Source organism: Chiloscyllium plagiosum, chromosome 10 (assembly GCF_004010195.1).
Source record: "Chiloscyllium plagiosum isolate BGI_BamShark_2017 chromosome 10, ASM401019v2, whole genome shotgun sequence".
Taxonomy (NCBI): Eukaryota; Metazoa; Chordata; class Chondrichthyes; order Orectolobiformes; family Hemiscylliidae; genus Chiloscyllium; species Chiloscyllium plagiosum.
In genome coordinates this window covers 50,683,993-50,709,219 of record NC_057719.1, presented here as the reverse complement: position 1 = coordinate 50,709,219, position 25,227 = coordinate 50,683,993, and the positions used below count along the sequence as shown (strand labels likewise).

The window sequence follows — 25,227 nt, the reverse complement described above, 5'->3', positions numbered from 1 at the left end:
ATACCAACCAGATATCTGAAATTAATCTACTCCCGTTTGCCAGCATTTGGCCTATTTCCCTCTAAACCCTTCCTATTCATTTACCCATCCTGATGCCTTTTAAATGGTGTAATCATACTAGCTACAGCACTTCCTCTGGCAGCCTATTCCGTACATGCACAACCTTCTGTGTGAAAAAGGTGCCCCATAGGTCCTTTTTATATCTTTCCCCTCTCACCTTAAACATATGCCCTCCAGTTTTTGACTCCCCCCACCCCATAGTAAAGACCTTGTCTATTTAACATATTCATGCCCCTCATGATTTTATAAACCTCTATAAGGTCACACCTCAGCCTCTGATGCTCCAGGGAAAACAGGCCCAGCCTATTCAGCCTCCCCCATAGCTCAAACCCTCCAACCCTGGCAACATCCTCGGGAATCTTTTCTGAATCATTTCAAGTTTCACAAGATCCTTCCTACAGGAAGGAGACCAGAATTGTACACAATACTTCAAAACTGGTCTAACCAATATCTGGTACAGCTGCAACATGACCCTCCCAACTCCTACGCTCAATGCACTGACCAGTAAAGACAACCATACTAAATGCCTTCTTCACTACCCTGTCCATCTGTGACCCCACTTTCAAGGAGTTAGGAACCTGCACTCTAAGGTCTCTTTGCTTAGCAACACTCCCTAGGATCTTATTATCAAGTCCTGCCCTGATTTGCCTTTCCAAAATGCAGTACCTTGCATTTATCAGGTTGGAAAATATTGTCTTATTAAAATAAAGAAAACCTGCCTGTTTGGTTTTACTTCTTTGTACTTGTACAGATAAGTAAGGTTTCAAATTAGCACTTTGATTCTATTTATAGACAGTTCTCTTATATCTTATTGGAGTTTTGTTGTGTGACCATTGGTGGGTTGAGGAGGCAAATGAATCAGAAAACATCAAGCAGTGTTGACAAGTGCTGATCGATGTTACTGTGATTGAATCATTAAAGTTTAAGCATTGTTCCTGTGTTGGCCTTCCCTGGAAGTGATTTCCACCCTGTCAATTGATATTGATCCCTGGGAATATTTTGGCCATGACCAAAATGGAGAAAATTTCTTTCCTACAAATTTGCCATAAATCCAGTATTTTGCACAGAACGACAGAAGGAGTTCTAGAGATTTGAGAACTTGGAACTAAAACATGTTCCCACGGGCTAAAGTGAACACAGTACTCAGTACAACAAACCTTTCTTTTAGTACAGCAATATAAAACAGTATAATTGCACCACATATGAGAAAAGAACTTAAAATAGAAAGTCCTGCATTTTAAACAATGGTCAGAAGATGGTCTGCAGTTAAAATAACAGGAATTTAAAAACTGCTCACCACAATGAGTTGTGTTGATTTTACTAAACTGCCATAAAATTAAAGGACAATGATTGAAAATAATACTTAGGGCTATATGAAGCAAAAAAAAATTGCATACTTGGAGTTAGTACAATTCAATTTCTATTTAACTCATGATAGCTATTTTCTATTTTTGTAGTACTGGTTACAAACCATTTATTTAAAATAGATGTAAAAACTCCATGCTGCAATTTTGATCAAATAACTTGGATTTAAACTGAACTTGGAGGTTGGGTTCAAAACATTGATGCCTAAAACAAGTTCAACATGTCTCAATATTTCAAGTTTCCCCAAACACTGCCTCTCAGACAAACAGTAATACATATTATAGGGGTGTTTTTGTAATGTCAACTGGGCTAGTAATCCAAAGGACCAGGTGAATGCTCTCGAGACATGGCTGTGAATCTTACAATGGCAGATGTAGAAATTTGAATTCAATTAATAAATCTGGAATTAAAAAAATACTCTAATGGCTATCATAAAAGGATTGTAGGATGTTGTAAAAATGCATCTGCTTTACTAATATCTTTTAGAGAAGGATAGTTGTGTGGCATGCAACTTAAAAGCCACATGAAACATGCCCGACTCTAAGATGTCCTCTTAGTTAACCGAGCAAACTACACAGTTGTATTAATTGGTACAAACTCTAAGAGAAGGAATTAAACTGGATAGATTACCTGTCATTATCCTAGGCACTCAAAAGAAACTACAGCAAAATCATTGCTATTGTTGATGCAAAGTACTCTATATTAAATCTGAGGGGCTGTGCCAAAACTGGGAGATCTCTCACAGACTAGTCAAATAACAGCCTAACATACTCATGGAATCATACCTAACAGACAATATCCCATATATCACCATCACTATTTCTGAGTGTGTCCTGTCCCACAGAACTGATGGTACAGTGAAATACTGTCAAGAAGGAGATGCTTTGTGTATTTTCAACATTGACTCAGGATCCCATGAAATATAGAATCAGCTCAAAAGTGGACAAGGAAACCTCTTGATTATCATCCACTACCTCTGGCTCAGCTAATGAATCAGTACGCCTCCATGTTGAACATCAATTGGAGGAAGCATTGAGGAGGCCAAGGGCACAAAATATACTCTGAATGGGGGACTTCAATGCCCACCATCAACAGTAGCTAAGCAGCACTACCACTGACCATGCTGGCTGAGTACAAAGAACATAGCTGCAAGATTGGGTTTACAGCAGGATGAGAGGGAACCAATAAAAGAGTAAAACCTACATGAACTCATCGTCACCAATCTACAAGTCACAGATGCAGCCATCAATATTGTTAAAAGATTAAATTGGACTATCTTCCTGGACATTAATTTAATATTAAAGCATTAAACTGCACTGTCTTCCTCCAGAAACTGAACATTCTGGAAGTGGGCAGGGACGACATTCATGTAGGAATGCGGATGACTCCCACTTCATTTAGACAGTCATTTGCTACTCCTCTCTTACTATTATCAAATTAAACTACCGTTCAGCCTCTTCCATTCAGAAATACTTTCTTAGCCATCCCCGAGCCAATCAGATTCGCTTGCGTGATCATCCCCGATACTGAAGCATATCCCACCTATATTGTCTGGGGAAGTAATGGAGCCAGAACTCATTTGCAGGGCCGCCCTGAAGTTAGGACATAGCACACCTACATAGACATGGGTAATCACGGAGTCAGGAAAACGTCTGCATAATGATTTCCCAAGATTAGGGCATTTATAGTTACATTATCTCCAAGAATGATCTCATCCTACCATCGTACCTGGGGTGACATGTACTTATTAGGGGGGGTGAACGGCATTATCAACTGACCTGAATACAGGGGATGTGTTTTCTTTGCTCGGAACCTCATTTTGACTCGACATTGCATGACCAACAAAGAGAGTCAGAGGGGTCACCTAGCTTGTACAAGCTTCAATAAACTTCAACTGTTTGCAGGAGTTAGTATGTGCGAATTGTGTCTTGTGAGTGAAATCTTGGGAAAAGAACCTAACACATCCATGATAGTATCCGCAGTGGCCACAGCATAGTCCTTGTGGAAGCGAAGTCTTGTCTTCACATTGTAAATCCTCCATCACATTAAATGGCACGAACACCATGATAAATTCTTGAACAGATCTACCAACTCAAAGCTGGGCATCCATAAGGCAATGTGAGCCATCAACAGCGCAGATCTGTTTCCAACCACAATCAATAACCTGATTGGCTAGAATATCCCCCACTCTACCATTACCAATAAGGCAGGGAAATGTCTCAGCCAAAGGATCAGGTCCAAGCTCTGCAATCCTGCTACTTCCAGCCCTAAGTGACTGAGAGCAATTGACTAATGGGAGGAGTTTCTATCAAGGTCACTCAGTTCTTGAGCTTATTACAAACTTGGCGCAAACACAGATGAAAGAGTTGATCTCTAGAGATGAGTGGAGAGTGACTGCCCTTGTCTTTGAAGCAACAATTGATTTACTATTACATCAAGGAACCCTGCAAAAATGCAGTCAACAGGAATTGGAGGAAATCTCTCCATTGGATAGAGTCTCACCCAGTTCATCAGGAGAGAATCTAACCATTGTTCTTTGCCATTCAATGGCATCTTAAGAACATGGGGGAGAAAGTGAGGTCTGCAGATGCTGGAGATCAAAGTTGAAACTTTATTGCTGGAACAGCACAGCAGGTCAGGCAGCATCCAGGGAACAGGAGATTCGACGTTTCGGGCACAGGCCCTTCTTCAGGAATGAGCAGAGAGTGTTCAGCAGGAGAAGATAAAAGGTAGGGAGGAGGGACTTGGAGGAGGGGAGTTGGAAATGTGATAGGTGGAAAGAGGTCAAGGTGAGGGTGATAGGTCGGAGTAGGACGGAGGCGGAGAGGTCAAGAAGAAGACTACAGGTCAGGAAGGCCTGAACTCGACATGCCCCCATAACATAACTAGAGTCAAAGTACACAGTGATCAGAAACAGCACTGAAAGAAATACTTGGGGGTCAAATTTTTGTGGCTCAGAGGTGGAGAGGGGCTCTTCCAAGAGTGCAGAGATGCTGTGGATTTCCTCTGCTTTTAATCACTCAATATTCCAACTGCTGTCCTCTCCAACTAGTCTCCTTCCTCACTCATGCTGTCAGGAATCATTTCCATGGGTCTCCAGTGATGGCCTGACCCTCTGTGACATTCTGCTTTTGACCAGTGGTGAAGAATCATGACTGATGTGTTCAAATAAGGTACAAGAGTTCAAACCCACTGGGTGTCTTGGTTAGATGGAATGTCAGTTGCTTTGACTGGTGCACCCGTGATTTCAGCCCCCAAAGTTAATGCAGATTCCCATACCTGTTAAATGTTTTAAAAACTAATTCAAGGGATATGGACATCACCTCTGGGCCACCCGGACGAACCAATCCAACCACCCTGTAGCACAGCATTTCCACTCCCCCTCCCACTCCACCGAGGATATGCAGGTCATTGGACTCATCCACCGCCAAACCACAACAACCCGATGGTCGGAGGAGGAGCGTCTTATCTTCCGACTGGGAACCCTCCCCCCGCAGGGGATGGACTTGGACTTCACCAATTTTTTCATCCCCCCTCCCCCCCCCTTGTCTCAGCCGGATCCCTCCCGCCCGGCACCGCCTTCCTGACCTGCAGTCTTCTTCTTGACCTCTCCGCCTCCATCCTACTCCGACCTATCACCCTCACCTTGACCTCTTTCCACCTATCACATTTCCAACGCCCCTCCTCCAAGTCCCTCCTCCCTACCTTTTATCTTCTCCTGCTGAACACACTCTGCTCATTCCTGAAGAAGGGCCTGTGCCCGAAACGTCGAATCTCCTGTTCCCTGGATGCTGCCTGACCTGCTGTGCTGTTCCACCAATAAAGTTTCAACATCTTAAGAACATAACAACAAGGAGCAGGATTAAGCAATTCTGCCCCTCGAGCCTGCTCCGCCGTATGGTACAATCATAGTTTATCGCATCTTGGCCTCAACTCCACTTTCTTGTCTATTCCCCATAACTCTTCAACTCATTACTAACTAAAAATATGTCTACCGTCTCCTTAAAATTTTTTCAACTTCCTGGCAAGCACTGTACTCCGAATAGTGAAATGCACAGATTATGACCCTTTGAGAGAAGTAATTTCTCCTCACCTCTGTTTTAAATTGCTACCCCTTCCCAGAACTGTGACACTAAATGCCCCACATTCATCATCCAAGCAGTTACCATTGACCAGAAAATAAACTGGGAATACAAATACAGTAACTACAACAGCAAATCCAAGGCTCAGAATTCTGTGGTGAGTAACTCACCTTCTACGTTCCCAGTGTCAGACCACATCTAAAAGGTACAAGTCAGCAGTGATATAACACTCTCCACCTGCCTGAATAAGTGTCAACAATCCTCAAGAAACGCAGCATCATCCAGAGCAAAGTCCATGTGAATGTCCACTTGACTGGCAACCTATCCACGAAACCGGTTTTACCACCGAGACGAAGACTAACAAAAACCTTGGAACAAAGCCACCTGCCGGTACCTCTCCAAGCCACACACCTGACTTGAAATATGTCACTGTCCTTTCGTGCTCATTCATATCCCATGAATAAATTTTAAAATACCTTCAATGTTTGAAATTTACAATCCAGGTAGGATACTATGGGTTGGATTTCATTTTTAAAGATGGGATAGGAGATTGGAAATTTCCCAACATTGCAGTACCATTTTGACCACTACAGTGCTCTCTAAAGCTATTTTCATGACTTTTGAGTTGGGGACTGGCTGGAGCTAGACCTGCTGCTTCCAGCAGGAGGGTTGAGGCAGATCGCGGCCAAGACTGCCAGGTTGGAAGGCTCACCTACATTTTCTGAGATGAAGACTCAGTTCTGAAGATAAGTGTAAAGTTCGCTGGCACTTACCCTCTTTGCCCTAACATCGCGATACCTACTTGGCCCCTCTAGTAATGCCCCATAGGCTCCCATAATGGCCCAAAACACTTACCCAATATCCATTAAAAGCAGAAGTCACAATCCTTACACTTACATTGAGAAATCTTTAGAAAGATCACAGTCCAAAGATGCGCAGGTTAGGTGCATTGGCCATGCTAAATTGCCCATGGTGTTCAGGGATGTGCATTTAAGGTAGATTAGCAGTGGGATTTGCAGGTTTACAAGGTTAAGATAGGGGGTGGATCTGGGTGGGAAACTCCTTGGAGGGACAGTGTGGATTCGATGGGCCGAATGGCCTGCCTCCACACTGTAGGGATTCTATGATTCTATGAAATACATCTGAGCAAATAACCAAACATTGCCACAGAAGAATATGGAGGCCAAGTTATTGAGTGTCTTTAAGACAGAGATACATTCTTAATTAGTAAGGGGATCAAAAGTTACGGGAACAAGGCTGGACAATGGGTTTCAAAAACATTTCAGCCATGACCGAATGGTTGAGCAGACTAAATGTGCCAAATAACTTAATTCGGCTCCTTTATCAGATGTTATGGTAAGCAAAAATGAGAATAAAGCCAAAGCCAGAAAATAAAATGGGGACTCAAGTTATAATCCGAAATGCTTGAACTGCATCTTGAGTCTCCAACTTGTCAAGTGCCTAATCAAAAGAGCTTACATTGAAATACTGAGTAAAGCTGAGAAAACAGCATGTGCATAAAAGCAAGAAAGTGAATTAAAATGATTGGCACCCAGAAGCTCAAGATCTCATACAGTCATTCCTCCATATCTGAGAGGGTTCCATTCCTGAGAATCTCCATGAATTATGAAATTTGACGATGCAGAGCTCATTTAAAAAAAGTTAAAAATTGCGGATTCCTGAGTTTTACCCGCTGATGTTGATTTTGTTGTTACTTATATTTTTGGTGCGAATAGGTAAACTCACGATTCGTAATTTTGCAGATACAGAGGATTTACTGTATGCGGACCAAAGGTTCTGTTTTCCAAAGTGGCCACCAATCAATGCTCGTGTCCCTAGTGTAAAACAGAATGCATTAAGGTTGGCGCATGCAGCATTTAATAAACTGAAAAGCAAATAGGTAAATCGCCACTCATCTGGGAGGAATGTTTCGGAATTGAATGATGAACAGCAGGGCACTGAAAAGGCAAGTATTGAATCTCTTGCACTTGGATAGAAAGGTACCTTGGCAGAGGTGTGGACATTGACAACCACTGAGGAGTTGGCAAGAGATGGAGCAGTCCCTTTGGAATGATGAAAAGGTAGAAGCTGTGTTTGTCGGTGATAACAATGCTTGAAGTACCGGAAATGACACAGGCTGATGGCTAAACACCGCTTGGGCCACCATTCAAGAAAATTGCAGAAGCTCCTCAGGCCAACTTGTGAAGGATAGTGGTGTGGAGACATTGCACTTCATGTTGTGAAGACGACAGTTCCAGCCAGGAAACTTGAAACTGTAAAATAACAGCGAGCAGCAGAAGAGCTGTGCTTATCCATGAACAATGACCAGACACGGGGAGAAGATCTTAGAGTTGAGACTGAAAGAAATCACATCCTTCAGACACATCTCATATTTCTTTACTTGTTCCATTCCTTCTCCTTTTGGCCCTGTATCACCAACTCCTTTATTATGTTACCTTTTCTGTATTCTGCCCTATTGCAGACCTGACATTTTGTTCATTTGTCAACTCTCCCCATTCACTTCCTTAAACCTATTGTATTTTTAACATTTCCCATTCTGATGAAAGGTCAGACCTGAAATACGAACTGTTTTTCTCTCCACCGTGCTGCATAACCTGCTGGGTGTCTCCAGCTTTACTGCTGTTATGTCTAAATTTCTGTGCTAACTCTTACCAATCACACTGAACACCTTTGCACAATTGTGCTATTCTTACTGATGTAAAGTTAAATATAAGATAAAGCAGCATGCAATTAACTGTCAAGACTTGTCATATCAAGGTACTCCAATAGTTAATTGCATATGCATTATTTTTTATGAGCACATTTATCTGTAGCAACTAACATTCTGGCTGTTCAAGGATCAGTTATAACAATATGTGGGTGCATCAGTGACCTAGAATTTCTGTCATTTCAAAGCAAGGCTAATACATAAAAGGTGGTGGGGGGAGAGAAAAGAAAATAATAAAATGTCATCAAATACAAAAAAAGTTCCATAAAAGTTTTGAGAAGGAAAATAAACTGCAATTTCTCCAGTCAGGAATTCCTGGGACTCAATCATTTTGGAATTTCTTGGATTAAAGAATGGTAGTAGAATGCATAACTACAAGTGTGTGAATGAGAACATGACATGGATATAAATATACAGTATATCTATAAGAACATTACAGTGCAGTACAGGCCCTTCAGCCCTCGATGTTGTGCCAACCTGTGGAACCAATCTGAAGCCCACCTACCCTACACTATTCCGTTTTCATCCATATGTCTTTCCAATGACCATTTAAATGCCCTTAAAACCGGAGAATTTACTACTGTTGCAGGCAGGCCATTCCAACCCCTACTACTCTGAGTGAAGAACTATCTCTGACATCTGTCCTATGTCTATCACCTCTCAATTTAAAGCTCTATCTTCTCGTGCAAGCCATCCAAGGAAAAAGGCTCTCATTGTCCACCCTATCTAACCCTCTGATTATTTATATGTCTCAATTAAGTCACCTCTCAACCTTCTTCTCTCTAACGAAAACAGCCTCAAGTCCCTCAGACTTTCTCTTCATACCAGGCAACATCCTAATAAATCTCCTCTGAACCCTCTCCAAAGCTTCCACATCCTTCCTGAAATGCAGTGACCAGAACTGTACGCAAAACTCCAAGTGCGACCGCACCAGAGATTTATACAGCTGCAACATGACCTCGTAGCTCCGAAACACAATCCCTCTACTAATAAAAGCTAACACACTGTATGTCTTTTTAACAACCCTATCAACCTGGGTGAAGATTTTCAAGGACCTATGTACATGGACAATGAGATCTTTCCGCTCATCCACACTACCAAGAATTGTTAGCCCAGTACACCTTATTCCTGTTGCTCCTTCCAAAGTGAATCACCTCACACTTTTCTGTATTAAACTCCATTTGTTACATCTCAGCCCAGCTCTGCAGATTACCTATGTCCTCTCTGTAACCTGCAACATCCTTCAGCGGTATCCACAACTTCACCGAACTTAGTGTCATCTGTAAATTTACTAACGCATCCTACTATGACCTCATTGAGGTTATTTAGAAAAATGACAAACAGCAGTGGCCCCAAAACAAATCTTTGCAGTACACCCCTAGTAACTGAACTCCAAGATGAACATTTCCCATCAACTGCCACCCTCTGTCTTTTTTTAGCTCGCCAACTTCTGATCCAAACATAAAACAATGACAATATAATTTAAAGCAGTTAAAAAAAAGGTTTTATTTATCCAAGTACTGCATCTTCCATGTATCTGGTCCCAAAGTGTCACACTAACATGATACTAAAGGTTGCTTGAGTCTGCTCAAAGAATTTCCAGATAATTGTTCTTTTGGAACAACAATTTTCAGACTGAAGATATTACAGTCACAATATGCACAATATTAGCTTGAAGATTCACGTTGCTATTTTTTCCCTTTCATTTTTGCACAATTAAAAGGTGTATTGTTTAATAGTTTCAGTTATTACTCATCATGAAAACCAATTAGCATGTTATAGAGCAGTTCTCTGCCATTAACTGCATTGCTTGACTTTATAAGTGATATTTACATAAATGATCTGAACATGGGCATTAAGGTAACAGTATGACAATTTGCTAACAAATCTAATTAGGTGATATAATAAATTGTAGACAGAATGGAGGGTGCTATATTAATTGTTAAGTTAGGGAATTAGGAAAATATATGCCTAATGTGTAATGGGGGGTGTGAACAATAAAAACATCCATTTATTTGAAATTTCAAATGGGATAGCAGAACATTAATTAAAAAGCAAATGTAGGTCACTGCTGAAACCAGTGATGTTATACTCAAACCCATAAAACAATTGCAAATGGAGGTGTGTTGCTCATCATTAGACTTGTCTCTCAGTTCTGAGATCCTGTGTTCAAATAGAGTCACAGAGTCATACAGCATGGAAGCAGACCCTTCAATTCAACTGGTCCACGCTGACCAGATATCCTAAACTAATCTAGTCCCATTTACCAGCGTTTGGCCAATATCTCTCTAAACCTTTCCTAAACATATACCCATCCAGATGTCTTTTAAATGTTGTAATCGAATCAGCCTCCACCATCTCCTCTGACAGCTTATTCCATTCACCCATCATCCTCTGTCTCTTCAGTCCCTTTTAAATCTTTCCCCTCTCATCTTAAACCTATGCCCTCTAGTTTTGGACCTCTACCCTGGGGAAATGATCTTGGCTATTCACCTTATAAAATCATGAGGGGCATGGATTTCCCTCTGCCTCCTACAATCTAAGGTAAAATGTCCCAGTCTATTCAACCTCTCCCTGTTGCTCAAACCTCCACAATCCTGGCAACATCCTGGGAAAGCTTTTCTGAAGCCTTTCAACTTTAACAACATCCTTCCTATAGCATATTGACCAAAATTCATGTATTCTAAAAATGGCCTCACCAATACCTTATATAGCCGCAACACGACATGCCCACTCCCATACTCAACATTCTGGCCAATGAAGGCAAGCATGCCAAACGTCTTTCTGATGATCATTTTGTGGGACACCCTTTCAGCCCTCAAGCATGTCCCTAAGGTTCAAACATTCAACCTGTCAACAATTTTAATTCTCTGCTCATGTCTATCTTGACTCCTATTCTATTTGAATGAAGTGTATTTTCAATAGGTGTTTACAGAATAACGTCTTTTGCTTAGATACTTTACAGCTTTCAGAAAGTAACATGAGTTTAACTATTTCAAATAATAATCCTAACTTCATGTTTTTTAAAATATCAGATGATATTAATTTTGCAATCATCATTTACACTTCTAAACCCATTTTCTGTTCCTTTGCTTGCCCTATCTCCATTTTCATTTCATTCCTTTTGGCATTTCATTTTTGTTCCTTCTTTCATGGTACTTCCTTATTGTCTGTCACTCCTCATAACATATCCATTCTGATGAAAGGTCATACCAAACAGTAACTCCGTGAATCTTGAAGATCTGCTGTGTATTTATAGTGTTTCTTTTACTTTTTATTTCAGATATCACACAACTCCAGTAAATTTACTTTTACACTTACTGGTCCTACTTGTATTATTTGAAAAATAAATGGCACACTGGCAAATTAACCAATCTTTTCTCTAGTTTCAGAAAGCATCCTGCCTGCCAACTGTAAGAGTGCTTGGTGAAATTGGTTTGCACAATTACAATTCATTTTCTGGTGGGCATCATACTACTTCCTCATTTTGGCAAAACTACTGAAGATGCTGACGTCTGATATGAGAAATAGTCACACTCATGATTTTCATTCAGTAAATTTGAGGAACAGCAGTAGTAACTCTGCAACAAAATGGTGCGTTTAGTCTACTTTTGGTTGACACAGGCATCCGTCAATATTTTTCATTGTGCACAAAAAGTAGACTTCCCCAAAAGCATTAAACCCAGACATGTCGGACTGACCAATTTTCCTTTTAGAAATTCCTTCCTTACCTGTCTGCAGCCAAAGAATCAATTAATGAATATACAGAAGTGCTGTCCTTTGCTTGAGCAATTGCATGCAGATTTTCTTCAATGAATTTCTTATTAGTTTGCACTTCACGCAGAATTCTTTCAGCATCTTCAAACATTGATATTGGTGCTTTTACTGATTGAAGCAGCGAAGGCTTCTGAGAATGACTGGAGTTTGCCTGTCTGCCAATACAGGTAGGCTGTTTGAGCTGGAATTGAAAGGATTTTAGATTATGCTTTGGTAGATAAAAATGAGAAAAGTTGACAAAAAAAAATTATGGACTACTACAAGCATATTCATAAGCTAATAAAATGTTAATAAATACATTCACATATTCACATTAAATATGTCAAATTTATGCACTTCTACTTCTTACTTTTTAACAAAGTAACTGCAGCATATTTCTTTTCAGTGGCAAAATAAATAGATGTAAAACTAACAATGTATAGTTGCATTGAAAGAACACAAAGCTATTGTCAGACTTCTGCATGAGCAAAACACATTCATCTTGTGTCTAAAACTATCAATGTTCTTTTAGAAAACCAAAACTGATTTTAATCTCAGCATTATTGGATATTTTATTGGTAAAAAAGTCATTCTGGATTACAATGAAATGAAAATGTATTTCAAACCTTCAATGAATGATGAAAGGAATGAAATCTCGTAAGAGTTAATTGAGAAGTTTTCTTTTCTTCAAACATACTGAATAAAAACATTATTGACCTCAGAATAAGTGTAACGCATTTGCTGTCAACTGTTAAAAGTATTACACTTTTACATTTCTTTCCTCGAAAAAGAAAATTCCATCTTTAAATATATAAATATGCAAGGAATTCTATAAATTCACTTAAATTTCTCATTAAATAGCATTGCAAAAATTATTTTCAATGGGATGAAATGAAGTTTAGTTGAAGCAATAGAAAATGAACTGCACAGATTGCTAACAAACAGGGAAAACAGAAAAGCAGATTAGTGTTTCACTAACAGAAGCCTGCAATGATCATGAATAAGGATTGAAAGAACAAAAGTGAGGTAAGCCAATATCTCCTAATCATATTACTTTATTCCATATTTCATGCTATTGATAAAAATTCTGAGGACTAAATTTAATAGCCCCAGAATCTGACACTCAATAACATACTTGCCACTTTCTTGCAGAAACAGGTAGCAGGAGCAAACAAGGAAGGGACAGACACACCTGAATTTCCTAAACTTCATTGAGAAGATGTCATTACCCATTATTCGGATGCCCATCCAGAAAGGCCTGTAGTGACAATGGTGTCCTCATACCCATTTGTCCTTCTCACATCCCATTGCCCCCTCCATCTTTGATTCTCCCCTAAATATTTGTCTTTGATTCTTTCATAGGATTTGGATGTCATTCATGAAGCCAGCATTTATTGCCTAAAATAAAATGTCCTTCAGGCGGAGGTAAGCTGTCCTTTTGGACTGCTACAGTCATTGTACACCCACAGTACCATTAGGAAGGGGGTTCCAGAATTATGACCCAGCAACAGTGAATGAACTGCTATATGGAGTTCAAAGTCAGGATGATGAGTGGCATGCAGGTGAACTTAAAGTTGGTTGCATTCCCATGTATGTTCTGACCTTGTTTTAGGTGGAAGGACAACATAAGTATGTGAATAATATTACTGAATAATTAATTACAACTCATTATGAAAGGCACTCTGGATGATGAGTCAAGGCTGCAGTGTAAGAGCGTTTGGAGGCTACTGTAATAGAAACATAGAAAATAGGAGGAAGAATAGGTTGAAACTTTATTGCTGGAACAGCACAGCAGGTCAGGCAGCATCCAGGGAACAGGAGATTCGACGTTTCGGGCACAGGCCCTTCTTCAGAATAGGTCACTTGACTTCAAGCCTGCTCCACCATTTAACATGATAATGGCTGATCGTCCAAGTCAGTACTCTCTTCCTGCTTTCAGCCCACCGCTTTAATCCCTTTTGCCCTAAGAACTATATCTAACTCCTTCTTGAAAAAAATAGTCAATGTTTTGGCCTCAACCATTTTCTGTGGCAGAGAATTCCACAGACTCACCACTTTCTGGATTTTTCTCATCTTTCCTGCATTTACCTTGTATAGTCCTGTTAGAATATTATAGGATTCACCTCCACCCACCCCCACCTCCCCCCCAACCGCCCCCACTTTTCTGACTGTTCCAGTACCTCTTCATACACCAGTCCTGCCATCTGAGGAATCAGACTGGTAACTCTTTTGTTCACTCTCTCCATAACCAGAGCATCCTTCCTCAGCTGAGAAGACCAAAACAGCGCACACTACTCCAGGCATGGTCTCATTGAAGCTCTGTAAAATTGCAGCAAGACAACCCTTGCTCCTGTACTTGAATCTTCTCACTATGAAGGCCAATGTAGCATTTGCCTTCTTCACCATGGATGAGATGGGGATTTCAGTATGGAAATTCAATATTTGATACTATATCGAAGACGATTGACACCATTATCTGCAGCAAAAATGCAACATTTCAGACTGTGTTTTGGACCGTCGGTATTCTGGACATCTGTGTCTGCTGGGAGAGGAACTTGCAAAGGGAAGGGAAACCTCCACTTGTCTTAGTCCATGTATATACCAATAACAAGTGAAACTACGAAAGTGGTTTGGCATAGAGAGCACTAAATTTAAAATCAGAACCTCAAAGCTTACAATCTCTAGACTATTACCTGAAGACAAGTTAAGAGAGGGAGTTTGTAATATGGGAAATGACAGTCACAGAATAGCAGACAGGGACAGAGACAAATAGCCTAAGAATGGATGAACAGTCAAGACTACATGTTACAAAGGTAATTAAAAATCAGAAGTAAAAGGTCTGTATCTGAATGCATGTAGCATTTATAACAAAGTAAACAAATTGATAGTGCACACTGAAATAAATAATTATAATCTGATCATTACAAAGGCATGACTGCAGGATGACAAGGATTGGGTCTTGAATATTGAAGGATATGACGACATAAGTTAATAGAAACCATATGCAGCATTTAAATAAAGAAACACTGTGCAGAAAAGTATGGGACTGTTAGGGACCTTGAAGGGTAGCCCAACATCTGTGACACAGGTCAGACAGGATAACTAATTAAACAATAAGAATTCATGACAGAAACTGTATAAGCAAAGTGATATGACTTATTTTTGTGGACTGATTAGTTACATCAGAATAAAGGCATTCCGAGATAGTAGTGACCACAATATGACTGAATTTTACATTCAGTTTGGAAGGAAGAACATTGAGTCAAAGACTAGTATTTTAAACTTACATAAGGTGGGCATGAAAGCTGAGCTAGCTGAAATGAACTGGCATACGAGGTTAGGGTGATAAATCAACAGGGGCACAGTAAGAGACATTTAAGAGACTATTTCAAAAAACTCAGACTAAGTATATACCGACTATAAAAACGTCAGGCTTGATGATGGAAGGTCAATGAGGAAGCAGCTGAAGATGGTTGGTTTTTCAATATTACCCTGAGAAACCTCCTGCAGTGATGGCCTTGGACTAAAATGCTTAATATCCAATAAGATTAACAACTATCTTCCTTTGTGCAAGGTATAACTCCAGTAAGTGCAGAGTTTCCTCCTAATTGTCATTGACTTCAGTTTTGCTAGGGCTCCTTGATGTCATACTCAGTCAAATGCAGACTTTGTGTGAAGGGCAGTCATTCTCTGTTCATTGTTTATTGTTCACTTTGTTCGACTCTCACTAGAGTAAAAAGTTTTTCTGTTTTAAACTGTGGAAGCTTTTATTTTTATTTAGTAGAAAATTGGCATCTCAATGTTTTTTCCAGAAAAGTTACCTACCTTTACTGAGATTATAACAAGTGTGCAATGATGCTTGCAGAGTTTCACAACAAAACCAGCAAATTATCCTGAAGAAATTACTAGGAATTGTAGCAATTGCCCTGTAGGAGTAAAATGTGATCCTTGGAGAAGGGTCATTTCTGCCTTCTCTTAGAGAGATAGCATTCTTCCTCTTGTTTCTACTGCACTGCTAGTGCACTTGCTATTGTAGCTAAATCATCCAGGCTGCCCAGATTTCAGCCACCTATGGTAAGGTAATAGTCAGAGCTCCTTGACTAGAGTTTCTCAAGGTAGACCTTCAAGATGACTTGCAATTTATGCAAACTAAACAGCCTTGTTGTAACTACTGTATACAAGCACCATGGATGGTAAAGATGCACAGAAGACAGAAATGCACTGGTGGTGAGGTGATTTTTGCAGACAATATGGAAAATCTTAAGTAATAAGTTTAGTTTGGAATGTTATTTTGGATTATCTTTTTATTTTTACTATTTTGCTAGGCAGTTATTGTCATAGGACAAGGAAGGTAAGGCATGGGACTGTTAATAAGTGGGAAATGAAGTTGTAGTTACTAGTATCATACTTGGATGAGATTTTCAAGGACACCTTAGCTAGAAAGTGGCCATCAAGATTGCCTCCGATTTTCCTTTCTTTCTTAAGTTCCTCATCCTCCTTATGTCCCTGCCCCTAAATTGTTCACTGTATAGCTGGTAACTGTCAATAAGTTGTTCTGAAAACTCTACTCAAATTTTAACAACAGGATTCAGATTCAGAACTTCATGAAAATCTGATCAGTTCTTCGTTGGGCCTTGCCCTGTGTGTCAAGTTTTGATAAAATCCATCTAGTATTTTTGAAGTATTATATTTAGAAACTAACAAAGAGACAGGGGCAAAAGCAGCACATCACCCACCTGGCTGAGGTAAAATCCTATTGATTATGAACAGGGAAGAGGTAGTCAAATCCCGTTAAAACCAGTAAGAAATTTAATAAATTGCGCCAACTATTGCAACAATTTAGAGGTAGAAATCTCTGAATAAAGTCTTGATTCCAAAGTTAGATCAATAACCACTATAAATTAGAGTATTCCACTGTAGCAGGACTAATCAAAAATATGTAAAGGGATTAGTCTCTCGGCTTGAATCAGAATATGGTGATACTCTACACAAACATGCCAATATAACTCAAAAGTCTTTGCACAGATGTAAGATGATACCAGTAGATGCCAAATACTCCAGTACAGCGAGTAGTCATCTTATTTAGTTTTGGCAAAGGAAGTTCTATACACCGTATGCTTAATTTAATTTGGTTCAACTGCTCAAGTGCTGTACTATACATGGACTTGTCTGAAACTGGCAATGTAAAGGGACCCCATAGGGATCAAATATATTGATCTGCAGTACTTAAGAGAAATGCACCATCTTGGAACCAAGCATGAAATATATAATTCTGAATATAAAGAGTAAAAATGGATAAGCATTCCACAAGCACACATTTGCTGCCTATACCAGGTAGGGTACTCTTCAATGAGGTCTGCAGGAACTAGTTTACCAAGACTTGGTGTGGCCTTCCAGTAATTTTATCTCACCGTCCATCAACTGGAACCAGAGATTGAATGAAACATTACAGTTTCAAATAGAAGAATTCAGTTACCATTATAAACAATCCACTTCACATACTGATTGGATCAAATAAGTGCATATACATTCGTGCAAATTAGCAGCTTTTCTTACTGGCTGCATGTTCATTTGTTCTGCCTGTAACTCAGCTGGATTCAACTGTCTGAATCTTGAGTCTTGGCAAGTCTCTTGTGAGTGCTGGTGTTTTCTTGACAGAATGAGGATTATCTGCCAATGGCAGCAACACGGAGAATAACCAGTACTGCAAAATTCAAACACTGAACCAAACAGAAAGAACAACCTACTTACAGAACTGTCTATTATCTCTTCAATCGACAGTGGCCAGGTCAAAACCATAAATAACTGGTATATCAAAAAGGCGAGATTGCAAAATTTATTAAATTCTTTTAAATCTTCCTCTGAGAAAATAGACAGCAGACTGTGTAACACTGTAATAAAAACACATAAAAGGTAATCTGAAGTATTTTTATGTATGCTGTTCTCCATCAGGGTTATACCAATTATGTGGAAAAGAATTTGGGCAGAGTACAATCTGTTTTGTGAGAGATCCTTATTGTTCCAAACAGGCATCCACAATGTCCATACATCTGTCCACCATGAAGTGTGATCGATGGCACTTTGATACATACACACTTAACATTAGCTAGAAGAATGCAGAACAGATACATCAGGACATCAGTTAGCATGCAATGCTGTTTTCATGCCAGTTGGCCAGTTTGGAGCTCATGCTACAGGCTCTTGGACAGACACAAGCTCCTGCAATCACCTGAAAATAAAGGAAGTTGCATGTGATGATTAAAATTTCCATGCTAACTTCAAATGTTAATAACTGACATTGGCTGGGACATTCAGGGGAAGACTGAGGACAAATTAAATGGTAATGAAAGAAAAAGGAATCCAATAGTGTTGGCGATGTGTGTATTTAACTCTGGTGTGAATGTGCCAGCCACTATTTTGGATCAGACAGAAACTTGCAGGTAGTGCTGCTTACATGTTCAGACCAAGGCTGAAATGAGATCTGGAGCAGAGTGGCCCTGGTACAACCCAAGTTCATGATCAGTGAGCGTGTTATTGCTGAGTAAGTGTCACCTGACAGCACTGTTGACAACCCCTTCCATTACTTTCCTGATAATCAGAACTAGACTGCTGGGTGGTAACTGGCAAGGCTGGGGTTGTATTGCTTTTTGGTGTTGAGATATATCTGGGCATATTTCCACATTGCCAGGTAGACACTAATGTTGTAGTAATACTGGAATAACTTGGCTAAGGATGAAAATGTTCTTCAGTGCTAGTGCCAGAATATTGTCAAGGCCCATTTTTCCATATCCAGTGCCTTCACCCATTTCTTGATAATATATAATGACATTCACATGAATACTCACACTTTTTCCCTTAGTTATGTGATGTGCCTTTGGCCATTATGTATGTTAAAGGCACTGTTTAAATGAAAGTTACTGCTGTTGACTGAAGCCTGTAAATAGCGGAAGCCAATACGTCTGTGTAATTAACTTGCCACATTCAGTTTTCACGATAGTATTTAATGTATCATAATTTTAAAAGGCCAAATGGCAGAACATTTTTCCCACTTCATATCAATTATAGAATCTATTGGTGGGTTGAAGCTGCACAAAACCATGTATGAATCATCACTTCTTAAAATGTTAATTTGCCTTAACTTTGAAAATGTCACAGAACATATCAAAATTAAAGGGGACACAATTAAGCACCCAAATTTTAATTTCAAAAAAACATGATTACTGAAAATTAATTTACAAAGGTTGAAAATTACAAAATAAGGAAACTACTAATTAAGGAAATTGTAACAGATTCCGTTGCAATTTTGTAAAAGGAAATTGGATAAATATTTGACAGAGGAAAATATTACAGCAAGATGAAGGAGATGAAGGGAAGAGCTAACTGATCTGTTCTTCATAAGGAATGTCAAGGTATCTTGTTCCTTCTTTGCTGAATTTTCTATGAGTCGATGAATGTGTAACCATAATCAATAAACACTGGTACAAAAGCCACCGAAATTTCAGAACAGTCTGATCTAAGTGCTAATCCACTAGGAAAGGGCAGTTAATATGCAATGTTTCTTGTATTATAGCACTGTTTTTTTAACCATACCTTGGTCTAAATTAAATAAGTAAAATTCAGACTTAGTAGCACAATGTGACATTGCAATATACATCGAGATGCATGCTCCTGAACACAAGCAAGATTATTACAATAAATTATAGAAGAACTGCACTTACACTGGGCAACATGGATATGTATTGCCAATACTGACTGGTCACTGGGTATGCTTTACTTTGCTGATTTGATATTGCTGCACATTGTTTATCACCAAAAAGTTTGCTTGGTATTTAGTTGTTTGCTTCATTATGGGAGAAAAAAGGGATAAAAATTACTCTTGGTCATGTCTTGCAATTTGCACAATTTCTAAGTGCAGCAAACCAAAAACGGGAATGAAGAGTAATCACACTCACAATGTTATCCCTGGTATTTCTAATCTTCACCAAAACAGGTTGAGCTTGTGCTTACAGTGCAAAAATCACCACCAGGATACAGTTATGAAGTGATTTTACAGTCATTAGTCAGCAGCTCTTGGAGGTAGGATTCCAACTAATGACCAATCAAATGACTGCCAGCACTTCTGGGAATGGAGGGACTGCTGAGACTACAGACAGCCCTAAATTTTGGGAGACCTGGAACGAGGACAGAAATAAGTTGTGATTTGCTAGAGCAAGGTTGGCTCGGGAGAAAGAGAGGACAACAGATGCTGGAGACTCAGAGTTGAAAAGTGTGGTGCTGGAAAAGCACATCAGGTCAGGCAGCACCTGAGGAGCAGGAGAGTTGACATCTTGGGCATAAGCCCTTTTTCAGGAATGTTGGGTGGGAGAGAGAAGGGGGCTGAGAGATAAATAGGGTGTGTGGAGAGATAATAGGTAGGATGGCAGTAGGTGGATGCAGGTGGGAGGTGATTGCGATAGGTCAGTGGGGAGGATGGAGCAGAAAGGTGGGAAGGAAGATGGACAGGTAGGACAATCCAAGAGGGCAGTGCTGAGTTGTAGGGTTGGTTCTGGGATGAGGTGGGGGGGAGGGGAGAAGAGAGTTGGAGAGTTGGATCTGGGAGGGGGGGGGGGGTGGGGAGATATGGAAACTGGTAAAGTCAATGTTGATGCCATGTGGTTGTATGGTCCTGAGGCGAAAGATAAGATGTTTTTCCTCCAATTTGTGGATGGCTTTGATTTTGCGGTGGAGGAGGGCCAGGATTTGTATGTCCTTAGGGGAGTGTGAAGGGGAGTTGAAGTGGTTGGTCACAGGGTGATGGGTTGTTTGGTGCGTGCAAACCATCCATGTTCCTTGAACTGCTCTACGAATTGGCGTTCAGTCGCCCTGATATAGATTTAAAATATCAGCTGGTGTAGAAGGAGGTTTGTAACCACCTCAATTGGCCAAAGGATTGGCAGGGTAGCCAATACCTTTCCTGCTGCTAATAAAATCTCAACAGGTGCAGGCAGGCAACAGACATGGCATCATCACAATTTTACCCAATTTTACATCACACCCCACCTGACAGTCATTCACAGGGATGCACTACATTCCAGCCATTATATTAGTTCAGTGCTCAGGAGCTGCTCACGGAAGAATAGTCAATCAATTTTAAAAATATGGAAGTATTTGATATATTTCACAGATGCAGATCAATTGAAATGGAACCAACTGTAACTATAACCAAGTAACTGCAGCAACAATACTGGACAATTTTTATTAAGGCGGCATGAATAAATCTCTGCAAAGCACTGGTCTATATATATGTTACCATAGCAAAGTCTGGCAAATGATCAAACGAGCCATTTTAGCTGATAATCTCAGCCTTCATCAAATTGATGATAAAAATATATTGTGAGATAGCTACCTGACAGTTTTATAGTTCTTGCAATGGGCTTCTAATCCCCCCACCACTTTGAAAGCCAATTAATGGTGTCAAAAGATTAAAGGGATTTAGGATCCCATGGGAATATCAACACCTACTTGCTCCTTCAATATTTTCAAGATTGAGAAAATCTGCAACCTTGAGAAGGGAGGCAATTTACTCAGGTTTGTATCCCATGATTTTTCTTATCTGCTTGTAAAGATGTTGGTACACTTGAATGCACTTGGTAATATTCAGCATGAAGCTATGGCTGCTCATTGCTTCTGGAAGCAGTGGTACAATCTTGAAGCATGTTGTGACAATGCTATGAAACATTTCTTTGGTCTTCTTTTGATTTGCACACCATTTTCAATCAAATAGTTACCTCAGGTTAATTGTAACACTAGTTTTCTTAGGTTTTTTTCCCCAGCTGGTCAGACTTATCACAGTGTGCCAGTTCAACTGGATGTGCATGTTTGATGATCAGAAGGAGGGGATTGTTTTTTCCTGCGCATTACCCGCTTTTCATGAATTGTTCCATCACACTTTTCACATGAAATAAATCTTCCACCATGCTATTTTTGTCTTCATTTTACCAATAAACATAACACTGAAGTTTTTACATGCAATCCTGGACTCAAACTTATGGTGCAGAAACATTACATTTTTATTGCTGCAAGTTTAACTTTTGATATCTGTTAGCAAAACCGCGTGTATCTGTTCTATACTGTTGGTACTTTACAGCTTCTGCATTATAAAACTATAAAGGCAAGACTTTTGGGCTCCACAAAGGGTAGGAATGGAGATGGAAAGGTCTCATACTAATACTGAAAATATTCATACTAATGCAGGCTTTTGCAGGAGGCAGATTCAGGCTTGTACCCAGAAGGGAAGCAGTCAATTAGACTTAGTAAGAGCCAGGTTAATGTAGATTAAAAAAAGTTCCAAACTTCTACTAGATTCCTGATTCAGTAACTTGGGTGATAGTATCCCAAGCAGGCCAAAGGCTCGCAAAGGTGAGCTGGTTGCTTTTTCCATTACCAAGATAGTACTTTCATGTTGCTTCAACTTTATTGCAGTTGGGCGGTTCTCTCTTGTAGCCATTAAACTTCAAGAGCCCACCAGCTGCTCTTATTCAGACAGGGAACCTTTTTTAAAAATTCATTGATGGAATGTAGGCATCGCTGGCTGACAAGCATTTATTGCTTGTCCCTAGTTGCCCGTGAGGTGATGGTAGTGAGCTGTCTTCTTGAACCACTACTGTCCACCTGCTGTGGGCTGACCCACAATTTCCTTTGGGAGAGAATTCCAGGATTTTGACCCAGCAACAGTGAAGGAACACCAATATATTTCCAAGTTAGGATGGCGAGTGTCTTGAAGGGAACTTGAAGGTGGTGGTGCTACTATTTCCTTTGTCCTTCTAGGTGGAAGTGGTTGAGGGTTTGGAAAGTGCTGCCTGAGAATCTTTAGTGAATTTCTGCAGTGCATCTTGCACATAGTACACACTGCTACTACTGAGTGTCAGTGTGGAGAGCGTGGATGCTTGTGGATGTCGTGCTAATCAAGCAGGCTGATTTGTCCTGGATGGTGTCAAGCTTCTTGAGTGTTTCTGGAGGTGTACTCAGCCAGACAACTGGTGAGTATTCCATCACTCTCCTGACTTGTGCCTTGTAGATGATGGACAGGCTTTGGGAAGTCAGGAGGTGAGTTACCTGTCACAGTATTCCCAGCCTCTGACCTTCTCTTTAGCCACTGTTTATGTAGTAAGTCCCGTTGAATTTATGATCAATGTCAACTCCCAGGATGTCAATACTGGCGAATTCAGTGATGGTAACACATGTGAATATGAAGTGGTGGTGGTCAGATCGTCTCTTATCGGTGATGACCACTGCCTGGCTGTGTGGGACGAATATTACTTTGCCCAAGCCTGATATTGTCCAGATCTTGCTGCATCTGGACATGGGTTGTTTCAGTGTCTGAGAAGTCGCAAAAGATGCTGGCCATGGTGCAATCATCAGTGAACATCCCCACTTCTGACCTCATGATGGAGAGAAGTTCATTGATGAAACAGCTGAGGATGGTTGGGCCTAGGAAACTACCCTGAGGAACTCCTGCAGAGATGTCCTGGAGCCGAGATGGCTGACCTCCAACAAGCGCGACTATCTTCCTAATTGCCAGATATGACTTCAACCAGCGGAGAGTTTGCCCCCGATACCAACTGATTACAGTTTTGTCACTGCTCCTTGATGCCACATTTGGTCAAATGCAACTATGGTGTCAAGGTCTGTCACTCTAATCTCATCACTGGAATTCAGCCCTTTTGTCCATATTTGAATCAGTTGTCATGAGTTTAGGAGCTACTGGGTGCCACTGAGCTGGTTATTGCTGAGCAGTTGTTACTTGATAGCACTGTTGATGACACCTTCTATCACTTTACTGATGCTTGAGAGCAGACTGATGGGGCAGGTAATTGGTTGGGTTGGATTTATGTTGCTTTTTATGTACAGGACATACCTGGGTATTTTCCCACATTGTTAGGTAGATGCCAGTGTTGTAACTGTATGAAAGAGCTTGACTAGAGGAGCAGCAAGTTCTGGAGCACAAGCCTTCAGTACTGTTGCTGGAATGTTATCCAGGCCGGTAGTCTTTGCAGTATCCAGTGTGTCCAACTGTCTTTTAATATCATGCGGAATGAAATTGGCTTAAGGCTGGTATCTGTTATGCTGGGGACTGCTGGAGGAGGCTGAAATGGATTATTCACTTGGCACTTCTAGTTGAAGGTACCTTGCTTCCTTGCCTTGGTCAAAATCCATGAAAGGCTGCTTCATTCTGTGGGGGTAGGTTTGGGATTCAGAAATCGTCCCAACTCCTTTTAACACCCCTAGTGGGAAAATTCCGTCCTTAATATCATTTTCCTTTGGAAGGGGAGTCCATTATATGCAAATCTCAATCTTAAGTGAGAAAAGGCAAGACTTTGCCTGACGTTTATGATGATTATGGTATAGTAGCCATTCACAAAATCAGCAATGTCATCCTTACCGTTTTTGCAGCTCAAAAAAAAAAGATGCATCTATCTCATACTTTACTAACAACAAACATGGTAATGAATACAAAGGTTGGTATCTTTACTGTAGATTCTGGCACTCTTCTGGCAAGCAAGAAACTTTTGTTGCATATGTACAAATTAAGCCATTTTTAAAATTTAGATGCAAATGCAACTTTACGCCACCATTAAAGATCAATACGGTATTAGTTATACAAATTATCACAACAGAAATCTGTGACTGTCAACATAGTACCAAATTTGGAGAGTCCTTAACTTTATTTAAAGTGAACAGAGAATGAAGAAGCATTTAAATTTATTAAAGAAAAACTTCCTTTTCCAAATTGAGTGCCTCAATTCCAAGCTAGTAAGTGAATCTGTGAGATACTCAACGGCCCTTGTGGGAAATTTCTGAAGGCAGCATTGATGCCAATGCACTTGAATATCCATCTTACATTCATGAAGATTTAAACAGTGGAGGGTGATTGGTAATTGTGGAACTGTACAACACTGAAGAGTCAAATCACTTTTGATAGCTGATTGGGGGCAGATGTTCACAGGTAAAGGAATGGCTGGAAAATGGGAAGCCTTCAGAAATGAGATAACGAGAATCCAGAGAAAGCATATTCCTTTTAGGGTGAAAGGAAAGGCTGTTAGGTATAGGGAATGCTGGATGACTAAAGAAATTAAGGGTTTGGTTAAGAAAAAGAAGGAAGCATATGTAAGGTATAGACAGGATAGATCGAGTGAATCCTTAGAAGAGTATAAAGGCAGTAGGAGTATACTTAAGAGGGAAATCAGGAGGGCAAAA

At 40.1% G+C, this 25,227-nt stretch overlaps 1 protein-coding gene across 9 annotated transcripts in view; it reads right to left on the bottom strand.

Moving 5' to 3' along the window:
- The window catches only part of kiaa0586 (KIAA0586 ortholog), a 515,789-nt gene that overhangs the window by 266,667 nt on the left and 223,895 nt on the right, over positions 1 to 25,227 (bottom strand). For all 9 annotated transcript variants that reach the window (XR_006312780.1, XM_043697759.1, XM_043697766.1 and 6 more), the window contains one exon: positions 11,967 to 12,193. Coding sequence is in view for 8 of the 9 variants with exons in the window: in XM_043697759.1 (XP_043553694.1) it covers positions 11,967 to 12,193 (227 nt within the window). In the remaining variant the exon portion in view is untranslated. The remainder of the gene's footprint in view (positions 1 to 11,966; positions 12,194 to 25,227) is intronic.